The sequence below is a fragment of the Podarcis muralis genome, chromosome Z (assembly GCF_964188315.1).
Source record: "Podarcis muralis chromosome Z, rPodMur119.hap1.1, whole genome shotgun sequence".
NCBI lineage: Eukaryota > Metazoa > Chordata > Lepidosauria > Squamata > Lacertidae > Podarcis > Podarcis muralis.
The window spans coordinates 22,929,014-22,956,248 of NC_135673.1; the positions used below are offsets into that span (position 1 = coordinate 22,929,014).

General features: G+C 40.3%; 1 protein-coding gene across 2 annotated transcripts in view; it reads left to right on the top strand.

Moving 5' to 3' along the window:
• The window catches only part of LOC114589150 (ligand of Numb protein X 2-like), a 46,236-nt gene that overhangs the window by 643 nt on the left and 18,358 nt on the right, over positions 1-27,235 (top strand). For both annotated transcript variants that reach the window (XR_013391393.1, XM_028715283.2), the window contains exons 2-4: positions 18,220-18,680; positions 22,713-22,939; positions 24,381-24,577. Coding sequence is in view for 1 of the 2 variants with exons in the window: in XM_028715283.2 (XP_028571116.1) it covers positions 18,280-18,680; positions 22,713-22,939; positions 24,381-24,577 (825 nt within the window). In the remaining variant the exon portion in view is untranslated. The remainder of the gene's footprint in view (positions 1-18,219; positions 18,681-22,712; positions 22,940-24,380; positions 24,578-27,235) is intronic.

Genomic DNA, 27,235 nt, shown 5'->3' on the forward strand with positions numbered 1-27,235 from the left:
GGTTATGCTTGGGGGGATTATTATTTCCCTGATGTCTCCCCCCCCCCCAATAATTCCCTTCATGATACTTACGTTAATAATTGTATAGGTGAATTTATAGTTCAGAGCTCCGTGACGTGTTTGTCACCCTCAGTGTCTTTAGGAGGAGCTAAGAGTGAGCAATTGTCCCATCTCACAGGCTGGTGGTTGTGAAGATAAATTGGGGAGAGAGGTTCCATCACTTATGTGGTCCTGATCCCCCATGGAGGTAGGGCAAGATAAAAATGCAAGTAGTCAGAATTGTTCAACAGGGTTTAGAAACTGTCCTCGGTTCATGGACAAACATGAATGGGAAGGGTGGAACTCAGTAGAGCTTCAGGAGTTTTTATAATACAAATACATTATATTATTAATATTAATCTTATAGGAATGGTTGTGATCAACACAGGAACCAAACCATGTTTTGAACCACCCAGCAGCAGTGCAAGAGCAATTATTATGGATTAGTGACTTCTTAATAAGTTTTAGGTTCTCTTTTTGCCTTGTGACGTAAGAAGTGGGTTTATTCCGTCGTTTGATGCAATAGCAATAGTTTAGATTGTACAGAGCAAGGAGGCCATAGGTGTAACAACTTGTGATCTCCCAAAACTGCAAGCAACCCCACCAGTCACTGGCAAGTTATTCTCTGTTTTTTTCTTACCTGCCTATTAAATACTGGGTGATGAGGATGGGTTTGTCAGGCTAAAATAAATACATACAGGCTGGTATGGTCATATTTGGTGTCTCACAGTATGTGCAGCCTAACCCATGGCTATCACAAACACTGATGAATGTGTTTGGTATATTTCTATCCAGCTTTTTAAGACCAGCACTCACAAACATGTAAAAAAATTAGATTTAGAGCTAATTAGGCTTAACTAAGCGTTAGTCCCATTGAACTTCTGAGTTGGTATGCTGTTGCTATAGAACGAGGAGATAGCAGTTTTTAGTTATGCAGTGAGTGTTTCCGGAGAAGCAAATCACATCAAGGTCACTGGGATTTGTTTACCTTCTAGTAAGTGTTTAGTCTTTCATCCTATTTAGGAGTCATATGCAAGCCTACTCAGTGGTTTTTCCTGTTTAGAGAAATGTGTATAATATTGCAGTCTAAATCCTGATTAATTGTGATGTTATGTATTAAAATCTAACAGTTGCTTCTGAAAATGCAGTATCACAACACGCCCACCCCATGTGCTCTTCTGACTAACTCTACACGGTATATTTACTCCTGCCTAATTTACCATTTTCCCTTTTTTGTAGTGCCAAAAAAAGAAAAGAACCTAGTTGCAAAGCAAATGTAGAATAAAAAGTATTCTGAAATAATGTTGTGATTCACAATTGCCCTTTTCTATGTAAATCTTAGTTTGGACTTTGCCCTTTTTGATTAGGTAATCTTGTTTGCCTTCAGTTTCGTGAAACAGGTAATAATTGAATTGGCTCCATTGAATTGTGGAGTTCTTTGGAGCCTCTGTACAAAACTTATTGCTATGTAAGCATTACTTCACTCCAGGTACAATCCAAAACCTGGCTGCTACCCAATGGGCTTTTTGAAGTGGCCTCTCCCTGCACCTCAAAATGCCATGTTTCAGGGCTATCCACTGCAAGCAGGCAGAAGAGACTATTCTGTGCCAGCAGAGTGATGTTGGTGTCATTCCACAAGTGCAGAAGAACAGGACTGTGCCTCCACTCAATCTAACCCTCTTCTAGCCTGGCAGAAAGGGAATTTGGCGGCTTGCACAGTTTGGCTTGATTTTTAAATGAGCAATTACACATTTGTGCAATAAACACAGTGATCCAATTCACACATCATGGTAAACCATAATTAATGGTTTGCTCTGTATTCTCCTCACTAGTGCTGGGGGGAAACAAACAAGCATCCCTGGCTCTGCATTGCATCTGATCAGGGATCATGATTTGCTTACTCTGTGCCCTTTTAGGAATGAGCATGGTAAGTCATTAACCATGATGTGATGTTCAAATGGGGCCAATTTCAATGGCCTTTGTTTTCGAAATACGCAAGTGAGAAAATAAATAGTGACACAATAACAAAAAGAACAATGTGTTTTGGCACCTTAATGACATACACATTTATTATGGCATTTGCTTTTGTATAATACAGGCATTTAATCAGATGTATGAGGTGTTATCCTGAGTTGCAGGTATATATATACCCATGGGGTGGCATGTTGGAATTATAAACAGTTAGATCAAGAGTTCAGGATAAAACTTCATGCATCTGATGAATTGTATTGTGGACCATGACAGCTTATGCCATAATAAATCTGTTAGTCATTAAAGTGCCACAAGACTCATTTTGTTGTTTTTGCTGCAACAGAGGAACATGGTTATGTCTCTGGACAATGAATAACAAAGTGAAAGATGCATGAAAAATGTAAAGACAAGGAAGAAGAAATGTTTTTCTGATGCTGTTTTACTAGGGTGGAACTAATGAGATACATCCAGTCTCTTAAGTGTCATGTATTGCTTCCTTTCTTATGAACAGTTCATCAGTTTATTTTTCTGTGAGCTGCTTGAAGTTGTGATGAATATGATATCTTCTGTCCAAAGTCTACTTTTGTAACTCATAGTCAAAAGATGAGAGACATAAATATGATTCACTCATATTTCAGCTTCCAGCTAGTGATAAATGAAAGAGAAGGATTGTAGAGCTCTACATATATTGCAGATAAAGATGGCTTTGTGCTTTCAAAGACCTCATCTTCCAAAAGCCCAAGTCTTACAGAGGAAATTGCTGGTTAAACCCCTGACTTTGCCTTTTGAGGCAATATAATAACTATGTTTCTTCACTGAAAAGGATGGTTGAGGAAGAAAATTAAATAGAGCATTACCTACATATTATGTGGATTAACCACAGAGAAATACAGAATAACAGAATTGTAGAGTTGAAAGGAACCACAGGGGTCATCTAGTCCAGTCCCCTCCATTATAGGAATCTTTTTGCCAAATGTGGGACTTGAACCCATGACCCTGAGATTAAGAGTCTTGTGCTGTACTGACTGAGCTATCCTGTGGGCATCGCAGGAGCAGAGTACTGTACATAATTTTTTTAGTCACTTGGGAGGTGTCTTCTTGATGATAGCAAAGACCACTTTATATACTATCCATAGCATTTTTATTGAAATGTTAGCGTGAGAGTTCTGTAAAGATAATGTTAAGGGGAGCAATCATGCTTGCTTTTCTAACTGTATAATTCTTGGTGCTCTTTGTGTATCCTAGAACAAATAAGGGAGCGCCTAATAATCCATTGTTTGTAGAGAGAAAAAGTGAATTCTGATGTATGGGATACCAAAGTCTGGTTTGTTGGTTGATCGTCATGCCAAGCAACAGTTTGCCCAAAGCCTCATTTAAGGTTTGGTTTAACAGCTGCTCTCAGCCCATTGTTTGTCAGATGTTGTCTGTTTGGTCAAGGTTGGCTTGGTGAACAATGTCAGGACCATCTCAGTATATGGAACTATGGAGTGATCCAACATAGAACCTGAAAACTGTTGGGACTATTACTGGTACTACCTAAAAGCTCTAATATGTAGTCGCTTACACCTATGACGTAGCCAAGTTTAGGACTGTGAAATTGTGGTGATTGCTGATATTTTTTCTTTTCTTCTGCTTAGATGATGCCATGGCCTTTGGCTAATGTAATGAAAGTTTACTGATTACTGAAATTGTATAAATCCAGTAATTTTTAATACCTCGGCTTAAACCTTAGACTGGGCCTTAGGAATTCTCTTGAAACTGCTGTGGCTGTTGCAATCCACACAGTTCACCTATATAGTGGTACCTCAGTTTAAGAACTTAATTCATTCTGGAGGTCCGTTCTTAACCTGAAACTGTTCTTAACCTGAGGTATCACTTTAGCTAATGGGGCCTCCCGCCGCTGCCCCGCCATTTCTTTTCTCATCCTGAAGCAAAGTTCTTAACCCGAGGTACTATTTCTGGATTAGCGGAGTCTGTAACCTGAAGCATTTGTAACCTGAAGCGTCTGTAACCCGAGGTACCACTATATAACCATTTTTTAAGCATTTCAGCCCATAATTTTGTTCTTACACATTTACATAAGAGCCACCCTGCTGGATCAGACCACTGGCCTATCTAGTCCAGTTATTGTTTCTCACAGCAGCCAAACAGATTCTTATGAGAAGTCAACAGCCGGACATGGAGGCAAAAGTACTCTTCCAGAAAATAACATATTGCTAATATGTCTAGTAGCGATCAATCTGTCTTACTCTCTTTCGACACCATCTAAGTTGGTACCATCATCACCACATCTTATGGAACTAATGTCCATAGTACAGTGGAATGAAGACATATAATAGTGATTGTGTGAATGGTGTATGGAATTGTGCATGATAGTATAGCTGTGTATGGAGTTGTGTGGGGTGTTGAGACCTTGCCCAATTAACATGGAATTTGAGAAACTGTAAGGGGGAAGAAGAAAATTCACAGCATCATTCACAGTGTTATTTCTTCTCATTGTTCTGTTCCTGGCATGCACTATCTATTTCTGCTTTGTTACGTTAATGAATGTCTGGCTAGACGCTCTGATTAACATTTCCAAATTATATTAGATAAGGAACATTTCTTACTGTGCTGTCTTGAAGAATGATAGGTGAGGGAAGTGTACAATTATGACTGTTTGGCTAGACATTCTGATTAACATTTTCAAATTGTGTTAGATAAGGAATATTTCTTACTAGGCAGTCTTCATGAATGACTAAATGTGATAGGTGACAAAAAGTGTGTGCCTGTGATCTGTTTAAATGGACAGTTTCCCAATGCTGTTGGAAGTACACGTCTGAGGCTGCTGACGCTATCTAGTGTAGCATGATTGGACAGGAGTGAAAGAACATGCTAGAAATGTGGCTGTAGGCATTATAATTTGCTAAAGCTTCATAAGGTAAGGTAATTACTTAGCATTATCTCTCTTAAAATTAAGTAAAGTGGAATTTTCTGATAAACATATAGGATGATATGTGTTTTGAAGTGGGCTTTTCAAAGAAATTAGGTAGTAGACATACGGTCTCCATTTATTAACACTTTACCACATCCTTGGAAGGTAACCATTCTGTTGGCAACTCTTCTTTTAGCTGCAGTTACTTGGGTAAATCCTAGGTTTTAACTTTTGCTTTTAGTTTGGATTTTGTATGTTAATTGCAGGAGACATTATTTGTTCAGTCTTGGGCCTTAAGTTTGGTTGCTTTCTTTGTGAAGTCACTAATATAAATAAAAAGAATGAAGAGTCTTGACGACACTTAATGAAGTATGATATATAAAAACAGCTTGTTAGTTCAAAGCACATTTGGCAATGGAGGACAATATCTTTCAAAAGGAAAAGTTGTTTAGTTTGGAAGACAGAATAGAAACATTATTTAGCTGCTGATTGTGAAGTTTAATAGGGTCATTTTCTAATACATTCACTCAGGCTTCCATCCTATACATACATACTGTATACATACATCCTATATATACATACTGGAAAGAAGTTTCATTGAACATAGCTGTATACCTCAGTCCTTAGTCTGAAGACATTCTGAGTGTTTTACAGAATTCTTTAAAACACCATAAACAACAACATCTTTAACATTACAAAACCTAACAGTATAGTAAACGCAGCATAAAAGCCTAGAAGACTAAAAATCTGAAAGACTTGGGGAAATAAATAGTTCTTACCATGTATGCAAAAAATAAATCAGTGCTGGAAGCCTTCCCACATTAAGTGTTCCATAACTTGGGTACCTCTTCAGAAAAGGTCCTCTCATTGGCCATTTGTCATCTTACTTTTGGAGGTGTAGGGACCCAGAGAATGGTCCTTGAGGAAGACAGGTTTGTGCAGGAGAAGATTGTCCTTCACATATCTGGGTCCTAGCCTGGTAAGATGAGAACTAGCAATTTGAATTGCTCCTGGAAATGGACTGGGAATTTGTGCCAATATTTCACTGCTGCTGAGATGTGCTTCATATGCTAATCACAAATCTAGTTTCTTTGTTTTGTACCAACTGAGGTTTCCATGTTGTCTTAAAAGGCAGCCCTTGTACAATGCATTATATAGTACTCTTAAGTGAGCTTTTACCAGAGCATGTGTAAGCTAGTCACACTATCTCTTTCTGGGCATGTTTAGTATCATCATTAGTTAGTCAAATGTTCTTTATGATACAGAAACTACTTGGGTCTCTAAATTTAAGGCTGGGTATAAGGGCAGCTCAACATCTGGTTCTGATTCATTAGGGAGAGAGCAGTCTATGTAGAAAGGGATCCACCTCTGAAGCCAGATGAACCACTCACCAGAACTTCCTCCATCTTAATCCAGCTTCAGTTTATTGGTCCTCATCCAGTCCATTACCAACTCAGGGACCAGTTAAGCACTTTCACAGCTTCAATCTAAGAAAAAGCAAAATAGAGTTGTACATCTACATATTGATGACATCTCACCTCAGATATCTAGATGAGCTTGTTCAGTGGTTTCACATAGTTCAGAGAAGGAGAACCTATTGCCCTCCAAATATTACTGGATTACAACTCCCATCAGTCCCAACCAACATAGTCAGAGGTAGGGATCATGGAAATTGTTGTCTAATCGCAATTGTAGGCCACAGGATTGATCCTCACCCCCAGTGCAGATATTAAATAGCCTAGGCAACAGTATCAGAATTTGCATGTTATATAGGAAGAATGGGAATTATAAGAAGCATATGAAAAAGAAAGTTCTTAATAAGGGTGAACTCATAAAGAATATGGGAAACATTTTGACCTTCAGGGAACCATCTCTCCATAGACTCATCTTCCAAGGAAACACTTAAACATTTCAGAGCACTCTAGGTCATGATTCAGGGTAGACAGTAAATTCACAGGTAAGTTTCCCTGGGTGTCCTCATTGTACTGTATGAAGTGTGCATGCTAGAACATGTCCACAGCTTGACACAAATATTAGTAATGGTGGGCAAGCTGTCTCTCAAGAGAGCTTGTGCATTATTACTTCACACCAAGGAACTCCTCATAGACTTCCAAGGTTTTCTTGGAATAAATTCTCATAGAGTCAAAGGTTTTCTTGTAACAAATGTGCAAATCACCAGTATATGAGCAATTGTGTGCCATCTTCAGGGTGATGGCCATAGCTTGGTTGTAGAGCAGATGCAAAAAATCCCAGGCATCTCCAGATGGGTGAATAAAGCTTCCTGTCTGAAACGCTAATCAGGGTAGACAAAACTTAACGTAGGACAAATGGTCTGACTTTATAAGGCAGCTTCCATTGTGGATAGCTACTATTCTTCCTAAATTTATTCTGCTTATTATTTATTGGCTTTTTATACGCTTCCACCCACAATATGTCAGATAAGCACATGCTGAACTGCTTTAGTTCTTCCCTTTGACCTCTTTCTAAACTTATGCCATGACTACATTCCTGTGTAACCTGACTCACAAAATTCCTGTTTAGATCTTTAGGGTAGATAAATTTAGGTGGCTAGGCAGAAATTTATTTATAGGCATTAATAACTGGGAAGCGAGAAAATCCACAATATAATTTATTTCTAGGCTCAAACAACTCCTTGCTGGGAAAAGTAGAAGATCGAGACTGGGCAGATTGTTTACCTGGTTAGTAGACCATTAAAGGTTACATGATTGTGTTGTTGTGTCCTCCTATATGTGTGGTAACAAAATGTGGGTGGTTAAAACCACCTCATTTCTCAATTTGAAGCTGCACATACCTGAACAGTATTTGTCGGTACTGACATATATTTGACCATGATTGTGCAGAACAGCATTAGAGTATCTTGTTGAATCTTTCTTACTTCGAGGAAAAGTCTTCTGTAGAAATGGAGAGGCAACAAGGGACAAGAGGAACACTTACATTACTATCATTAAAGTGAATTTCCAGTGTTCAGAGTGCCCTGTGAGAGGCTGCTCAGCTTCCTCAGAATGTAGAGACTGAAGCAGCTTGGTTCAAGCTAGGCAAGAGGGGAGCCAGAAGGAGCCAACTGGTTGGTAAGCTGCCACTTGACTACCCCTTTAATAAATCGGGTAGCCAACATGGTGACCTCCAGATGTTGTTGACCATTACCCCTGACCATTGGCTGTTATGGCTGGTTGGTTATTCCTGCCATGAGGTATGCTGGACACTTGCAGTTTGAGGCTTTGAAGATAAATGCCAAGAAAATGATAATATGTGAAGCTGAAAAAATACAAGTGTTTCCTTTTGTCTTTCCTGACTCGTCCAACATTATGCTTCCTTGGATGACCCTGGGTTCTAGTATTATGACAGTGGGCAGCAAAGCCTCTCTTCATCCACACCATGTATATTTTTATACCCTGGTGTTTTGTCCAGAAAAAGGTTGAGCAAGACTTATTTTTCTTTTTACTTGATAAATTTATTATTCCCTTGAACATATGTTAATATAACTGGCCTGTAATTTCTTGGATCCTCTCTGAATGCCTTTTTAAGAGCTGATGTTACACTGACCACTTTCTCGTTCTTGGGTATGGAGGCTGATAATTTTGTTAGAAGATCTGCACTTTCACATGTCAGTTGGGTCAGTTGGGTAGAGTTAGGCAAGTGCTGGCCTGAGGGATCTCCTGTCATTATGCTTTGCCCCAGCTTCCAAGACTCTCTAGGTCTAGGACTTCCAGATAAGTTAGCTCATGCACAAGGATCTGCCCTACATCTTCCACAGTGAAGAGAAAAACAAAAGATTTCAGCTTCTTGCCAATCTCCTTTTACTCTTTTAACATTTTAAGTCCCTTCTATACCAAAAGTTCAACCACCTCCTTAGCTGGTTTCCTACTCCTAGTATATTTAAAGAATTGGTGGTGGTGTTAATTGTGGGCTTTGTGAAGGCATGCATATGGAAGACTGGCATCCACAGGAAAATAGCAGGAGGCTATAGTGAAGACTGCTTCATATGTTGCTGTAACACCTGAAACAGTGCTTCATGAATATAGTTAGACCAGGAAACTGCTTTGAAGAGTTCTGGAAAGAAAACCCTTTGAAAATAGCAGAAGAGATGGCAATGCCTTTGCTTAAAGACCCAAACACCTTGGGAGAGGTTGATTTATCAGTTTGTAACACAACTTAATAGTGAAAACAATCCAGCATGAGAGCAGTTGACAGGAAATACCCCTTCTTGTACCTTCATAGGACCACATGTTTATGTCCTTTCACAATGTAGCCATTCTGAGATAGCTAAAGTCTATGTCCTATTTTGTTTCCAAAAGAAGACTGTAAGAACTAGAGTACTGCTTCTGTTGAGGCAGGCTGGGTGACAAATTCCTACTGGAAGTTGTTAGTCTTTTCTTGCCCCACCCCCACCCCACCCCACTGTGTTCCTGGTGAGCACCCACATTTCAGGAGAGAACTGAATAGTTATTACTCTGGTATTGATTCATCTCTTAACCCACCAAAAGAAAGAGCAGAGAAATATGATTGTGTTGAGGATGGGAAATAGAATTTCTGGGAGCTAAACTCTCAGAACTGGTCGCACAAGTATTGTGGCTGAGAAACAAATTTGATTGCTGGCAGGCAAGGTTTTGCTACCCAGGAGCAAGGTAGCAGGGATGTTGTATCAAAGGGTTTTGACACCACTTAGTGTTTTAAGGCTGTGAAATGGGACAAATACCTTATGCTTCATCCAAATTTCATGGGTATTAAAAGACTCTTGGAGAGTTTGTCTGTTTTAAATGACAGTGATCAAGAAAATAGCATCTTTCCTCCACATTAACACTCCGTATAAAATCTCCTTTGTTCTTGACCTAAGGGCCTCAGCCTCAAAAAGTGTTTGGCTGGGTGGAGACTAGAGGTTGGGAAGAGTCAGCTGCACACATATGAACCATAGTTGCTGCATTCCCTCAATCATTTTGGTTGCCCTTTTCTGAACATTTTCAGTTTGGAGAAGTCCCTTTAGAGCTCTTCACAATTTTGGGCAAAAGATTCCTGCATTGCAGGAGGCTAGACTAGATAATCCTTGTGGTCCCTTCCAACTCTGCAATTCTATGATTCTATGATTCTTTTGTTTTAATGACTCTGAACACCATCAGCAGACCTGGCTGCCTCACTACTTGCACCTCATTTTAGATAGTTTATGAACAAGTTACTTTTTAAATATTGATATTACATTGACAACTTTCCAGTCCTGAAGTATGGAGGCTGATTTGAGGGGCAAGTTACATATTTTTGTTTAGAAGATCAGCAATCTCACATTTGAGTTCTTTGAGAAAACTAAGGTGGGTACCATCTGGACCCTGGCTATTTGTCAGTTTTTATTCTATCTAGGAAGATTAACAAATTCGGTGTTGTACTTAACAAGGTAGTGCTAGTCATGAACAACCAAGAATTTCATGCAGGTGGATATGTAGGAAAGTTGATGGCAGAAGGATCATACTCACATACTTCTTTACAAGACTGAACAAATGTATTATGGTGTAAGCTTTCACAGACTAGAGTCAACCGCATCAGATACAAGAAATGTTATCCTAGGCTGGCAAGTATATATATACAGTGGTACCTCGGGTTAAGTACTTAATTCATTCCGGAGGTCCATTCTTAACCTAAAACTGTTCTTAACCTGAAGCACCACTTTAGCTATTGGGGCCTCCTGCTGCCGCCGCACTGCTGCCAGAGCACGATTTCTGTTCTCATCCTGAAGCAAAGTTCTTAACCTGAGGTACTATTTCTGGGTTAACGAAGTCTGTAACCTAAAGCAGTGTTTCCCAACTGGTGTTCCGCGGCACATTAGTGTGCCGTGAGACCTTGCCTGGTGTGCCATGGGAGGGAGGCGGGAGAGGCGGGGCGGCGGCGGCATCTCCTGCTGGATGCAAATCCAAACATGGCGGGCGCCTCCCTCGCTCCTTTGTAGGCGGACCATCGAGAGAGAAAGAAAAGGAGGCGAAAGAGCGAGAGAAGGCGCCTGCGCGGAAAGAGGAGCGAGCAGTGCGCCTGCGCGCCGCGGCGCCCAAGATCGCTTCTCCCCACCGCCCCTTGCTTCAAAAGAGGTTCGGGGACAGCGGGAAGCACTTCGCGCTGCCCCCGGACCTCTTTTGAAGCAAGGGTTTGCGGGGAGAAGCGATCTCCCCGCAGCCCCTTGCTTCAAAAGAGGTCCGGGGGCAGCGGGAAGCGCAGCGCTTCTTCCCCGCTGCCCCCGGACCTCTTTTGAAGCAAGGGGCTGCGGGGAGATCGCTTCTCCCGGTGCTCCGAAGCGGGGCGGTGGGGCGGGAACCTCGCACCCCGCCGCCGGGCATCGGAACGATGCCCCGATGCCGGGCGGTGGGGCGGGAACCTCTCCCCCCGCCGCCGGGCATCGGAACGATGCCCCGATGCCGGGCGGTGGGGCGGGAACCTCTCCCCCCCGCCGCCGGGCATCGGAACGATGCCCCGATGCCGTGCGGTGGGGCGGGAACCTCTCCCCCCGCCGCCCGGCATCGGAACGAGGTCCTGGACCTCTTCTGAAGGCAGGCGGGGGCAAAAGTCTTTGCTCCCCCCACCTGCCTTCCCGGGACAGCGGAGACTTCTCCGCTGCCCCGGGCGATCTTAAAATGCCGGCGGGCGGGAGCGAAGCGTTTGCTGCCGACCCCCAGCATTTTAAAATCTCCTCGGGGCAGCGGAGACTTCGCTCCCGCCCGCCAGCATTTTAAAATCGCCCCGGGACAGCAGGGGCTTTTAAAATGCTGGCGGTCGGCAGCAAAGCCCTCCTGTCCCCGGAGCTTGCGGGGCGGGAGGTGGGAAGAAGGGCTTTTCTTCCCACCGCCAGCCTTCAGAACAGCCTTCTGAAGGCTGGCAGTGGGAAGAAAAGCCCTTGTCCCCCCCCCCCCCCAGCCTTCAGAAGAGGTCGGGGGACAGACTGTCCCCGGACCTGGTCTGAAGGCGGTTTCCCTAGGAACGCATTAATTGATTTTCAATGCATTCCTATGGGAAACCGTGCATCGCAAGACGAAAAACTCGCAAGACGAAGAGACTTGCGGAACGAATTAATTTCATCTTGCGAGGCACCACTGTACTTTTTATATAGTCAATATAGGCACAGAGTTAAATTTTTTAACATTTTCTAATGGTGGTGTGCCTCGAGATTTTTTTCATGAAACAAGTGTGCCTTTGCCCAAAAAAGGTTGGGAAACACTGACCTAAAGCATATGTAACCTGAGGTACCACTGTATATTCATATGGGTATGCATTGAAAAGCTTAAACCAAATAGCAATGAAACTGTTTTAGTAAATATTTTGCTTAACACTTTATCAGAATTTAGATAATCCTCCAAACCAAGTCTCTCAAGTCCTAGTTTTGATGATGAGGCATGAGCCACAGACTTAAGTTCTCCATCTTTCCAACCCTAGGGTTCCAAAATTTTGACTACAAATCACCAAGCTGACGTAAATAGTGACAGTGACAGTCTTGGCCTTTTGTCTGACTGTCAAAGATAGGAGTTGGCAGGTTGGCTGGAATACATTTTTTATTACTGGTAGTTAGCAATATCTGTAGGCTGGTTTTGCAAGATTGCGTGATCATGGATAGGAAAAAGTGATGGCAGAATAGTGCAGTGGTTTACTCTTTTGGGATGATGCTGATTACATTATACGCATACTTCCACTGGTTTTTCTAGTTCCTATAGGACACTGGGTTTGTTGCACATAAATTCTGTTGCCATGTCTAATCTGTTTGTCAATATTTTTGCCACCTGGACTGTGAAAAGGCTTCTCATGTTCTTATCAACTAGTTAACCCTTAACACTGGGCTTAACTTTTGATCTACTCACAAAAGCACACAAGGACTGCTACACTTGTTTATTTGCTAGGCAAGGAACTGGAATGTTGCATATCCTGTCTTCTAGGATGAGGTCCATGCAGCTTATGCAATGTACTATTCTATTATACAGTTGACTTAATTGAGGAATTAACTATGTGCAAATCTTGAAAGTTTGAGGATTCCACTTTTAGCATTTGGTGAAATTTTAGCAGTATTAACTAAAATTCTTTTATTGAATGAGTGTTTTAGTTAATTTCAAAAGTGCATGTTAACTAGTCTAATATATGTTCAGAGTTTTTCTTACCTGATTCCTGTATTAGCAACAGCATAAAAAGGAATAAATTCCAGGGTCTAAAAATGAGTCTATTGAAATTCATCTTGTTAGTTTTTGTGCACTTCTCCAATCTGTTATAAAGTCATATTGAATCCTGTCTTCTGCAGTATTAGCTACCCCTCCCAGTTTTGTGCCATCTTCAGATTTGTTGGGTATCCCCTCCGTTCCTTCATCTAAGTCATTCAGAACCCTATGACACTGCATTTGCTTTTTTCTGGGGAGGTGAGAAATTGTTAGTGAGCCACCTTGGGTTTGGTCAGTCAACCAGCTACAAATCCATGGTTCCCTAAGCATTTATTTCAAGTATAAAAAATGAGCTGCCCATTATACATGTTCCTACTAAACAGGCTTATTCTGCTTTGTAGCAGCCTAGTACTAACACCTCCCACCTTGAAATTTCTGGTTTGTTTGTTTGTTTTTACTCCCTGAGGCCAGGATTCTATTTTACTTTTCCTTGAGGTATATTATTTTGTTTGATAGGAAGAACAGAATATGATTTTGCCTGTAGGATCTTAATAGCTAGGTGTTTTACAGTTGAGCCAGCAAAAGTTGAAAAACACTGCTTTAGTCAGCATTTCATTCCTTGGATTTCTTCCTAGATTTGAAGATTAAATAAAATGCAAAATGAACTGAAAGACTCATCGTTGTCTTTATATTTGGCATAACTAAGTTATTAGTATTCTATAATGCCATAGATGTGTAAATACAAAGAGAATATGTGTGATTCAGCAAATGGTGAAAGCACTGTAATTTGACATGATTAGAGGCAAGAGCAGACAACTTGCTGCTATTGTAGGGAATAATTTTAAATTAGCAAGACTATAAAGCATAATGGGTGCCTCATTTGGCTTTTTATAGCTAGAAACCAGCAGCATGCAATTGTTCTTTTATTTCAGGCATCAGGGGTTATTAGAACAGTGGTAATGATAATGTAAACTGGCCCCTGGAGTGGGGAGAGAACCCTGCTGCTTGAAAGTAACAATATGGCTGAGGACTGAGAAGGTAAAAATGCCTGGAGTCTGCACACGGCACTCTCCACCACTGATGCATGCTTAGGGACATCCTTTAATTCCCACCACCACCCTTAAGCTCTGACTGTTGTTGGTCAGGGCTCACTGTTTAAATGTATTGCAATGCTGTGGAACTCTACTACATCAAGGTTATTGTGGAAAGTGATGGCTCCCAACTGCCTAGCACTTATCATGGCACTTCTGCCTGCCAGACAGCCTCTGCAACCACCACCAGGTAAGCCCTCTATGGAAAATCCATATAGGAGTAGCCCCAAGGGACAGGACTTTGCTGAGGAATCCTTCAAGCCTTTAACTGGTCAGGTTGGCTTCTGTAGCAGCCTTCGTATAGCCACTGTTAATGCTACTCAAAAATTTCTCTTTGCTTTTGATGTTATAGCACAGCATGGGCAGGTTTTCAAAGGTTCTTCCGTCAGGAATCCATTCCATATTGACTGGGAATCCTCAAGTGTCTGCTGTGGAATTCATGATACTGAAACAAATCTGAGGGTGTAGGTAGCTCACATGGAACACTGGCCAGTCCTGTTGGGTCTCATCAGTGTATCCTAGGATGCATCCAACACACTCTAGCTGCTGCACATTGCTTGGGAAGAACAAGTAGTGGACAAGTTTTTAGAGGAATTTCCCCCTTGTTACCAATCTTGTTATCAAACACTCAAGCTTGCATAGAATGCCAAGCTCTCTTGGAACGCAGCTTGAAAACCAGTGAGCTGAATAAAGCCTCATTTCCTCTATCAGTAATCAGGGAACTTTTAAAAGCTGAGTTTCTTTAAACTTTAGAGAAGGGTCTTCCAAACCAGTTGTTGGGACTACAACTTCCATCATCCCTAGCTAGCAGGACCAGTGGCCAAATATGGTGGGAATTTTAGTCCAAAAACAACTAGAGACCCAAATTTGGGAAACCCTGGTTTAGAGTAATAAAGTACTGCAAATACTTAAGTTCTAGCCTGGTAACTGTAGCATATATAATTTATATTGTTCTTCACATTTTTTCAAAGAAACACCTAAGCAGTTCACAAATATTACAAGCAAAGTACAAAAAATGCTATAAAATATTAGAGATAAAAATCAAAAATTATAAATACATTGCAGAACTTCCATCATTTAAAATACATTAACACCGCCAGTAACAGAACAGTTTAACTCTCCTAAACATCAAAAAACACAATGTGTGAAACATTAAGTAGATGGGGCTTCGGGAATCTCTTTTAAGAGGTTGCTCCAGAGGGTTGTTGAAGCAGCTTAAAAAGCTTGCCATGGAATTTCATGCACACTGGCCAGCATAGGCCTCCTCACTTTTGTAGACCCAGAACAAGTTGCTTTTTATTGATTATCAGCTTTATGCAACTGCATAGGAAAATGAAAGTAACCACAAGAACACTAATGGGTGGAGTCTTGGCTCCAACCTATAATACCTGGAGACAATGTTTAACTTGTATCATTACCCATTACTACAGAAACCAGTTGGGCTGCCAGAGGAGGCAAAGCCCTTCCTCATTCGTCATAGAAATTGCAGGTAGCTGCTAAAGGAGAATCAGAACTCTTTTTAGCCTAAGAAGCATTTTTTGTGGGGCAATAACTTTTGTGGGTTCATTTACAAGCCTAAAATAATGCCCAGTTTTACACATATGGTAGTAAAGAACCAATTCAGAAACTCTTATTGAATAACACCACATGGAACATCTGCTTTCTGATTCAGTCACTGAGGACTCAACAGACTAGTTCCAGCTTGCCATGCTTTGGAGGGCTTTTCACTTTACCATCGTGCAGACAGGTGTGGATTGTCTTTCATCGCTAAGGTCAGGTCTGAGTTTTTAACAGTCTGAGCAGCTTCCTTTTATGGACTTAAGAGAAGTAATGAGGTACATTCAACACTTTCTTGGATGTTAGAAATCTGAGCCTCAGTGGTTAAGAGCTACTTTGATTTGATCTCCAAGAATTTTGTGTAAAACTTGGGCAGTAATGGAGTAAAACATCAGTATTTCAAAGAAAGTTTTTTTATTTTACTCTATTTTTTTACTGTCAGGACTTCAAGGTGGCTGACAACAATGAAGAATTTAAACAGAAGCTGAAATTGTATGTTGGGCAACTTACATACAACTTACAACTTCCCACTTTTTTCTGTACATTATGATGTGCCAGCATAATTTTTACCCCATTGAATGCAGACCTTGACCAGTCTAGATGGGTTGCTCGAAGTAGTAGCAAGTTGTGATTGGCTTGATGGGTCACAATATGTAGAAATCTGAGGCCATAAAGCAGGGATCGGGAACTTGTGGCCCTCCAGAGGTTACCAGATTACAACTCCCTTTGTGCCTGACCCATAGATTGACACTGATGGGAGTTGGAGTAGTATAACAACATATGGAGAATCTTAGGCTCTACATCCCTGGCATAGAGACTGGCCTTCCATTACTCTGATATTTCATTTTGTTGTGTTGGGGAAATACTGGGGTTCCAGACCGATACCCTGGGCTGCCTGGAACAGCCAATAGAATTCATACACCTCAGTCAAACAGGAGGTCATTCTTTAGCATTGCAAGGGACACTAATTAGGCCGAGACGAAAGTGCCTCATTGGATAGAAGATACAGCAATATTTATACTTTAAGAATTCCTAAACAACAGCTATGTGTCTGGCTAAGTCATGTAGCATATCAACTGCCTTCTGACATAGCAACAGACTTCAGCCTTACCTCCTCCTTCCAGCAGTTTCTCCTGCAAACACAATATTCACATTCATTTCCTCAACCCTTCTCTCACACATGTCAATTCTATAATGTCAATTTCTCCCACAACATATTTTTAGTCCTTTTTCATTGCATCTCTGCCCTGTTGACCAGTCTCTTTCCTCATAAATTGTTATGAGTCTCTATCATAACAAATATTAAAAAGAGATGTAAAATATATCTTTATTATGTGATTATGAAATGGGCTAGGTTGGAAATGTAAAATAAAGTTACATAAATACACTAGAGTTAGATATTTTACTGAGGGTTTGTACTTTGTTTATAATTACCATCTGCAAGGGTCACAATGAATATTTGCTGAATATGACTTTAGTTACTTAATGAAGGGTGTTAACTGCTTGCAAAGTTAATAATCTTCTTGAATGTGTATTATAAGATGTTTGGGTGATAACAAAAATATTCTCTTCTAAGTTTGTATTAGAAATTGTCTAAGCAAGTGACACAAATATCTGTATCTGTTTATAGTTGCAAAACTGCTCAGCTTAAAAGCATCTCTTCTCAGACAGCTTTGTCAATGTCAAGCAATAAATCTGTCAGCAGACTGAAAATGAGTTTTGAATTGGATCACAAGTTGCAAAAGTAGCATTAATGTACCCAATGACATCAGTCTTAACTGGGTGGGTGGAGAGTGGATCAATTGCAGATAATTTTAAATGGCCTTACAAACAAATGTCTTCAGTTATCTAAAGTACATTACTTATATGTAAATATTGTATTTTTTACTACATGAAATTTGTATACATTGCAGAGTAAAGTAGTGATCTCATCTTTTTAATTAAAAATTGATTTGATGGTTTGAAATATTACCTAATTTAAAATTTTTCCTTTCTACCTTATCAAGTAGGAAGGGGCAGAATTTGTTCTGTAAAGATCCTTTGCAGCACCTCCTGTAGTTGGAAATACTGGGATAATTTGTTGACTTAACACATTTCACACAACTCCTGCCACTGTTACTGAACAGTGATTCATAGTTCTTATTCACATCAGTAAAGGTTTACCAACCCAAGCCACAAGGCAGAGAATGTAAAGTCAGACTAATTAATGACCTCACATGAAGTGCACATTGCAGGGGAAGATCTCTAACCATAGAAAAGCACTATCGTTTGCCCTCAATCATTTTCTTATTGAGGCTGCCCTGGTGAGAATTTCCTGGATAAAATTTGAAAGATAATGTCTACCACTTTTTTGTTAAACATATTGGCCCTTATATCATCAAAGATAAACTTTTAAAAGTGTACTTAAACAAAACAGGCAAGGAAAAGAGTGACCTCACAGCTTTCTCCCAGAAGACCAGACTTGGATCAGTCTGCTGGTGTAACATTCTGATAAGCATTCGTTTCTTCATTTTAGGTATCTTCTCTTCATTACTGCCAAAAGACCTGCCTTGCCCCCTGATTGTAAACACGCCAGATGTTGGGTGCCATGGCTGAGACTGCAGGAGAAGAACCAGACTTCAAACTTGGAGAACGGTGCCATGAGTGTGGGCAGCTCCACTTGTTGCTAGACAATCATCTTTATAACTTCCAGGATGAAGTGGATGATGAGCTCACTTGCCATATTTGCCTTCAGCCTTTGCTGCAGCCTATGGATACACCTTGTGGACACACATACTGTTTTAAGTGCCTTGAGAACTTCATGCAGGAGTATGACTTCTGCCCTATGGATCGGAAAAAGCTGTCCTTCCAGCAGTGCCGGAAGTCTTCCCTTTTAGTGCGGAATTTACTTGATAAGCTCATTGTCCTCTGCCCCTTTCAAGAAGATTGTAAGCACACTATGCAACGGTGTGAGTTAGAGGCTCACTTGCAAAACAGGTGTGTATATGGTTCAGTAGTGCCATTAACTATACTTGCATCTTATCCTCTCTGGCTCCTTCACCTTTATTAGTATCTTATAATTTCTGTTTATTTTTGGCCTGAATATTGTATATATTAACAATAGAGGGCAACTGGGCAGCATTCTTGGTTAAGAAATAGATCGCTTGACTGCTAAAATATGTTAATGGGCTAGTTCCCATTTTTCGAATGTATGTATTCATGTGGAAGTTTTCTGTTTCTTTTTTTATAATAATATTTATTAAATTTTCTATTTTAACAATCCAATAAAAACCACATTAATAACATTCCAAATTATACAATAATCAAACAATCCAAATTTTATGCCAAATTATAAGTCTCTGGTTAGCTTTCCATGCCCTGAGGTTTGGGGGGTGATGATGATCTCACATTTATGCTGCTTCTCTTAATTAGTCCAGATAGTTCCAATAAAACAATCCGATGTTAATCCTTCATTTATTTTTAACAGCCTCTGAGTTCGTCTGGCAAGCAGGTTAGACCAATATAGTATGTTTCTGTGTGGGTGTTTTAAATAGCGGACCAGTCTTATGAAAGTGCCATCCTTCCTCTTTCTGGAGTAATTTTAATTCCCCTTTCCTTTCCTGACATAATCATAGTCTTATGTTATGTGTATGTGCTAATGTAAGCCATCTTTCTCTGAATTAAAATTTTGACTAGTGAAGAAAGCTATATGGATAGTTTCAACAAAAATGTTTTTACATTGTCAAACATAGGAAGTTTTTTACTACAATCTTAGCCTCACTTCTGAGTAGACAAGGTTAGGATTGTACTGTTAAGTTGCAAAGCTGCTGATGACTCTCACAAGCACCTGCATGTGAAGAGCTGCTGGTCTAATTGGACTTTAATTGTTCATTTGGCAAGTATTCACACAACAAGCTGATAATTTCTATTATTTCCTATGGGAACATTTCTAATCCATGAGATGTCTCTTCTCTATCCCTCCCTGGTTTCTGCCTGAGATCGCTGCAGCCAATCAGGAAAGACCAAACAAAGGGAGAACAGCTCTCCTCCCTGATTCTCCAATCTCTCTCCCTGCCCCCTTGAAATAGTTTCCATCAACCAGCAAAACACAAGAAAGAAGTGGCAAACTCTAGCTGATTGGTTATTTGAATTCTTTGTGTTCAGATAACAGAGATTTCAGATACCGAGCTTTCCAGTAGTGGCACCTGCACGTATTACAGCCTTTCCACTGTAGGTTGTGGTATGCCTATAACATTTATTTCAGGACTAGATTCTAAACAGAACCTATCTTGGGTTTAACATACATATCATGAGCTAATAAAAAGAGCAAACATGTTTCAGTAATTTGAAGGCTACGTGTTTGTTTCTAGCAGAACAACACACTTTTTTTCTGTAGCTGTAAATATCTTTGCTCCTAGTTAACTACTGTTGATAATGGATCTGAAGACAAATCATCCTATAAGTTAGCCATTAAGGTGTAACATAGCAGACTGGTGCTGATACAGCCAGACTGACTGAAGACTGTCCAGATGGCAATTGAGTTAGAATTTGGGTATGTCTGAATGTTACTTTTTTAAAAAGTTATTTTTTTCTGATATAAGGTAAAAGGTAAAGGTACCCCTGCCCGTACAGGCCAGTCTTGCCAGACTCTAGGGTTGTGCGCTCATCTCACTCTATAGGCCGGGAGCCAGCGCTGTCCGCAGACACTTCCGGGTCACGTGGCCAGCGTGACAAGCTGCATCTGGCGAGCCAGAGCCACACACGGAAACGCCGTTTACCTTCCCGCTAGTAAGCGGTCCCTATTTATCTACTTGCACCCGGGGGTGCTTTCGAACTGCTAGGTTGGCAGGCGCTGGGACCGAGCAACGGGAGCGCACCCCGCCGCGGGGATTCGAACCGCCGACCTTTTGATCGGCAAGCCCTAGGCGCTGAGGCTTTTACCCACAGCGCCACCCGCGTCCCTACTTTTTCTGATATAGTGCACACTAAAAAATATTTATTTTTAAAAAATACCAAAAAAATTCATAATTTGTAAAACAGCATTGCAAACAAAGTCCAAAAATTTAAAATATTCTAATATTTTGTCCTCAATCTCTTAATTTTATAATGTTTTGGCGAACTAAGACCTTATTAACTGTTTCTAATTAGGCTATGTATTTAATGAGCCCTGTATCACTCCTTAACTGACCCAAAAATGATTAAGTTGTCTCCAACTAAGTTTTACTCAGAGTAGACCTAATGGACCTAAATTAGTCACGTTCATTATTTTGAGTGAGTCTACTCTGAGTAGGATGTGCATTGGGTACAACTCACCCTTCCTCAAGCTGATGTGTGGACAGCTTGTTATTCTGAAAAAACATTTTTTAGATGTTTTGATTTATTGTTTGTTTGGCTGCCACCCTAGGCACCTTTGGAAGGAAGAGCAGGATATACATCTAATAAATTAATAAACAGAAACAGTAGTTCAAGTCAGACTATCCTGGAAATGGGCCATGGATTTGTGACTTCCCTCCTTCCTTCTCAGTTGGCTTGACTCTTATCTTATTCAACACAAACAGTAGTTTGAACATTTGCCATCTCTGCAAGCTGAAAGTGAAGCCAAGAGAGAGTAGGATGGAAGAAAATATGTGAGACTGCTGCTAATTTGGCTTTTAAATTGAGCCAATGGGTTATAAATGGATAATCTATTTACATTTAAGACTTAAACCCACCTGGTAACACCTGGTACAGAGTCTCAAATAAACATGAATAGTTACGGTTCCTCTGAAACATGGTTCTCCTAACTAAATAGAGTGTAGTTCTAATGTTCTTCTGAATCAGTATCATTGAGGAGTATTTCCGAAGTATATGGCTTGAGGATTTTGGTCATAGTGCTTTGGTGGGCTGTATGGAAACTTTTGAGTTGAGGAATATGGATGCTGAGTCAAATATAAAGCTACACTGGAGATATAGTCGTTCACCACTAGCTTATGGGTTTTTTTTTAATTTAGAGGATGAGATGCTTCCTAGTTAATTTTTGCCCTAATTGTCAAAACTTAAATACACACTAATGATAATACTTGGCAGCATCACTGATAAACCAAAGAAAAAAGGGGGATCCTTATTAACATAAATGCAAACTTAGTGCCAACAAGTCCTCATTTTGACTCATCAATGTGCACGCACCCCCCCCCCCCAATACCACTAAGCTCTAATGCATCTGGGAGTCTAAATTTGCTGTCTTGTTCATTCCTTGGCAGCCCTAGACAAAGCTGAAGTTGAAAAAAATTCTTTGAGCTAAGCAAACTTAAATAAATGAATCACTGTAACCTGTTATATAATTGACTTGACAGAAATCATTAGAAAATATATGGTCACCTCTTGAAAACTAAAGGCTTGGACTACCAATATGCTTACCCTATTTTTTGCTCTATAAGACTCACTTTTTCCCTCCTAAAAAGTAAGGGGAAATGTGTGTGCGTCTTATGAAGCGAATGCAGGCTGCACAGCTATCCCAGAAGCCAGAACAGCAAGAGGGATTGCTGCTTTCACTGCACAGCGATCCCTCTTGCTGTTCTGGCTTCTGAGATTCAGAATATTTTTTTTCTTGTTTTCCTCCTCCAAAAACTAGGTGCGTCTTGTGGTCTGGTGCGTCTTATAGAGTGAAAAATACGGTAATTCACAGCAATTCTTTTCTCTTCTTCAGTCCCAAATATTTGCTTATGCATTAAAAGATGCATATATTGTAAATAACATACAGTGCTTGATTAGCAAACAAGGGAGCAAATGAGAGTTACTCCATAGCAAATGAAAGTAATGGCTTTCTCTCCTCTCTGATTTCTTAAACTTACTGATTTATTTAAGCTGACAATGACATCTGCATATTGGATAGGCAAACTACGTGAAAGCAGCCGCCCCACCCATCCTGTCAGTGGAAACTGTGTGGTTGTCAAAACTTGTGTTGCTTTGTGAAGTACTTTCATGTCCCTATCATAATGGTGTGTAATGAAAGATACATCTCCTTTCATAGATGTTTGCCTTCTCATGCAGGTGTCCTGGGTTCAAGAAGTTCAAAGCTCATCTTGAAAGGAAAAAGAATCCTCGCTTCAGGTTGAAGGCAGATTCTCTTTCCAGACAGGAAGCGAGTACTGTAAAGGAGCCTGAGATATTGAACGCAGTGCCGTCCCTTGTTTCTGGAAGTTCAATAGCTGCAGTGGTTTCCCTGGAGACACCGGAACCTGGATTGATTAATCCAGCCTTTGATGGGAGTGAAGAAGGTATGCATTCATCTCTCAGAATGAATTCTATGGTCAGATAAAGCAAGCCTGCCTTTGCAAAAATTATTTTAGTTTTCATTCCATCTGATAAGTTTACAAAAATTCATTAGTTTGTGGTAAAAGAGTCGAAAGCTACAGTTTTATAAGCAAGGCTGCTCAAATTGTGGTACAGTCAGACCTCAGTTGTCGAACGTAACCCATTCCAAAAGCCTGTTTGGCTTCCGAAATGTTCGACAACCGAGGCACGGCTTGCAATTGGTTGCAGGAGCTTCCTGCACTCAAGCGGAAGCTGTGCTGGACGTTCAGTTTCCGAAAAACATTCAAAAACTGGAACATTTACTTCCGGGTTTTCAGCGTTGGGGAGCCGAAAGTTCCAAAATGGAGGTGTTCAGGAGCTGAGGTTTTGCTGTACTGGGGGCAGAACCCAATTTTCTAAGAATCTTGACTTTATTTTTTTTATTTTTTTAAAGGTAAGTTGCAAAGATACATGTTTGAAAGTGTGTGAACAATGCATTTGAAATCTTAGAAGCCAAATAAGTACAGTTATACCTTGCAAGACGAATGCCTCGCAAGATGGAAAACTCGCAAGACGAAAGGGTTTTTGGTTTTTTGAGTTGCTTCGCAAGCCGAATTTCCCTATGGGCTTGCTTTGCAAGACGGAAACGTCTTGCAAGTTTGTTTCCTTTTTCTTAACACCGTTAATACAGTTGCGACTTGACTTTGAGGAGCAACTCATAGCACGCGGTGTGGTAGCCTTTTTTGAGGTTTTTGAAGACTGGTGATTTTTGAAGCTTTTCCAAAACTTTTCCGAAACCGTGCTTCGCAAGACGAAAAAATCGCAAGACGAAAAAACTCGCGGAATGAATTAATTTCGTCTTGTGAGGCACCACTTTAGCTTTGTAGGATTTCTAGTAGTTTGTAAGCAGGGATTCAGTGTCTTGCATAGATTTTTTACTCTCCTATGAATAATAAAACCTAAATAAGAGGAAATAGTCAAATAGTCATTTGCATTGTTTATATAGATTGCATAGTTCAGATTTTCTCAGTGCAGGAGTTCCATTGGAGCAGTATTTAAGTTTTTAAGAAGTGTAGAATACATAGCCCTGTTTATTTAAGTTTCTATTTCAGTTTATTTATTTCTGTCCATAATAAGCACAGGTGCTGTTGATTGTACTGTATTTGTACAATACATATCCACAGATGAACCAAGGAGAGGGGACAAAAGTGCTCTTTTGAAAACATCCTGTATAGTTCACCTTTGTTTCTGTTTTGCTAGGAATAAAGGAAAATTAAGTCTTAGGAAATGGAAAGTTATACTTATTTTGCATACTGAGCTGTTCAGAATCAGTGAAATAGGTCACCAGTATTTAAAATTTCTAGATTTGTTCTGCAAGTGTGTCTCCTTTGTCTTCCCTCTCCCATCTCTGATTCTAACTTTCAGATTTACCCCAAAGAGCCAGTCTTTTAGCAGAGACAACTACAATTGAAATTCACCGAGAAGACCCTGAGGAAGAACTTGGGATGCGGATAGTTGGGGGTAAAGACACCCCACTAGGCAACATTGTTGTCCAAGAAGTTCTTCGGGATTCAGTTGTTGCTGCAGATGGAAAAATAGCGCCTGGAGACCATATCCTGGAAGTAGGTTTGATATAATTAAAAGGCTTTAGAGTAAAATTACAAATCAATTCCAGGACACTAAAATGCAAAATCATGTTTGAAAATTAGTTTGCAAGGGGAGGAGATATATGGGAGCATTTTGAAAGTATTTAAACTGGTGTAAAGATTTGGAAGAAAAGAATATCCACTATAATAAGAATCTATTCATTTAAGTGGATATCAAACTATCCTTAAAATGACGAAGTGACAAAACACTAGGATTGGATGGATTCCCCACTGAATGGTATAAGTCATATATAGATATATTGGCACCAAAACTTCATCAATTATATGATGAGATACTTCATGAAGGTATTTTGTCAACAATATTTAATCAAGCTTACATTACAGTTATTCCCAAACCAGATAAATACCATACACAGTGCACAAACTATTGCTCTATATCCTTGATCAATGTTGATATAAAGATCCTAACAGTGATTCTAGCAAATAAAATTCAGCAGGTAATAGCAGCGATAATCAAGAGTGACCAGACTGGCTTTATAAAAACAAGATAAGCTGCAGATGATATTAGATTAGTGGTGGATTTGGTAGCTCTAAATAAAAATAAAGACCATTTGTAATCACATCGCTAGATGCTGAAAAGGCTTTTGACAAAAATCTATAAACAGTATATGGAAGTAAAGGTAAAGGTACCCCTGACCGTTAGGTCCAGTCATGGACGACTCTGGGGTTGCAGCGCTCATCTCGCTCTATAGGCCGAGGGAGCCGGCGTTTGTCCGCAGACAGCTTCCGGGTCATGTGGCCAGCATGACTAAGCCACTTCTGATGAACCAGAGCAGCTCACGGAAATGCCGTTTACCTTCCCGCTGGAGCGTACCTATTTATCTACTTGCACTTGATGTGCTTTCAAACTGCTAGGTGGGCAGGAGCAGGGACCGAACAATGGGAGCTCACCCTGTTGCGGGGATTCGAACCACCAACCTTCTGATCGGCAAGCCATAGGCTCTGTGGTTTAGACCACAGCACTACCCGCGTTAAGTAGCTTTACTTAAATTTGGATTTTCATTGGATTTCATAAAATGGATTAAAGTAACGTATGAAGAACCTGCATCAAGAATCAAAGTGAATGGTATTATGTCTGCCACTTTTCCTCAGGCCCGAGGAACCAGACAAGGATTTCCACACTCACCATTGCTTTTTAACATTTGCATTGTGATATTTACAGTGTAGTTCATAATACATTCAAATATAAATTAGTTTTATTTGCTGACAATATTTTTTTGTTTATTTTGAAACCTCAGACTAGCATTCCCATTTTGATGCAAATGATTGATGCTTTTGGTAAAATATATGGCTATGCTATTAATTGGTCCATTTGGAATTGATGCCAGTAGGTCAAAATCTGATTACACATTCTTTCAAGAAGTACAGTAATACCTCCGTGAACGTCTGCCTTGTCTAGCGTCCATTCTGGTGAACATCCACGGCAAACCCGGAAGTACCGGAACGGGTTACTTCCGGGTTTGCCGCATGCGCAGAAGCGCTAAATCACACATGCACAGAAGCTTATTTACTGTCATGTATTGAATTCTGGAAACCCACTGTTGGTTTTAATTTTCCAATGTGGGCAACTTTAGAGTATGCATATAAGCACCTTTAGTGGGCTGGACAATAATGGGATCAAAATACTTGAAATCTCCGGTGTCTCTAGAAACAACTAAGTCAGTTAGAAAAATATGGAACGTATTATCTAATAAAAATAAATTTGATCCATACTCACATGCCAAACTCACCTTGTTGGGAAACACAATATTAAAAATTGCTACAAATATGAGAATATGGAAAAATTGGATGCGAGCAGGTGTTTCGACTCTGGACCAACTGATAGATGAGGAAGATGAGTTTTACAGTTATATTGTTTTAAGACAAAAATATCATCTACCAGATGGGGCCCAGTGGCAGTACCTTCAGTTACAACATCTCCTAACTAGTTTGTATAGCCCAGCAACTTTCTGAGACTTAATCTTAAATTAAGACTAATACAGCAGAAAATAATATTTAGAATCTATTGGACTCCTTCATGTCTGTATTAAAAAAAAAAGGATTTGCCAAGATTGCAAGATGCTGAAGATGTGGTTCTCCCTAAAAAGTTTCCCTCCACATTTTATAGAAAATGTGCTAATTTAAAAATAATATGTACTATAAAATAACAGTTGTAACAATATATTAAGGTAAACATTTATCAGTTTTAGACCTTTAAGTTGTAGTAGCAGTTGCCAGGACATTGCCCTGTTTGCCTCTACATAGTTACATCCTCCAAAGGCCTTCTGGTGGTTCCCTCACTGCGAGAAGCAAAGTTACAGGGAACCAGGCAGAAGACCATCTTGGTAGTGGCGCCTTCCCAGTGGAACGCCCTCCCTTCAGATGTCAAAGAGATGATGAACTACATAACTTTTAGAAGACATCTCAAGTTAGCCCTGTATTGGGAAGTTTTTAATGTTTGATATTTTACTATGTTTTATATATGTTGTAGGGACGCGGGTGGCGCTGTGGGTAAAAGCCTCAGTGCCTAGGGCTTGCCGATCAAAAGGTCGGCGGTTTGAATCCCCGCGGCGGGGTGCGCTCCCGTTATTCGGTCCCAGCGCCTGCCAACCTAGCAGTTCGAAAGCACCCCCG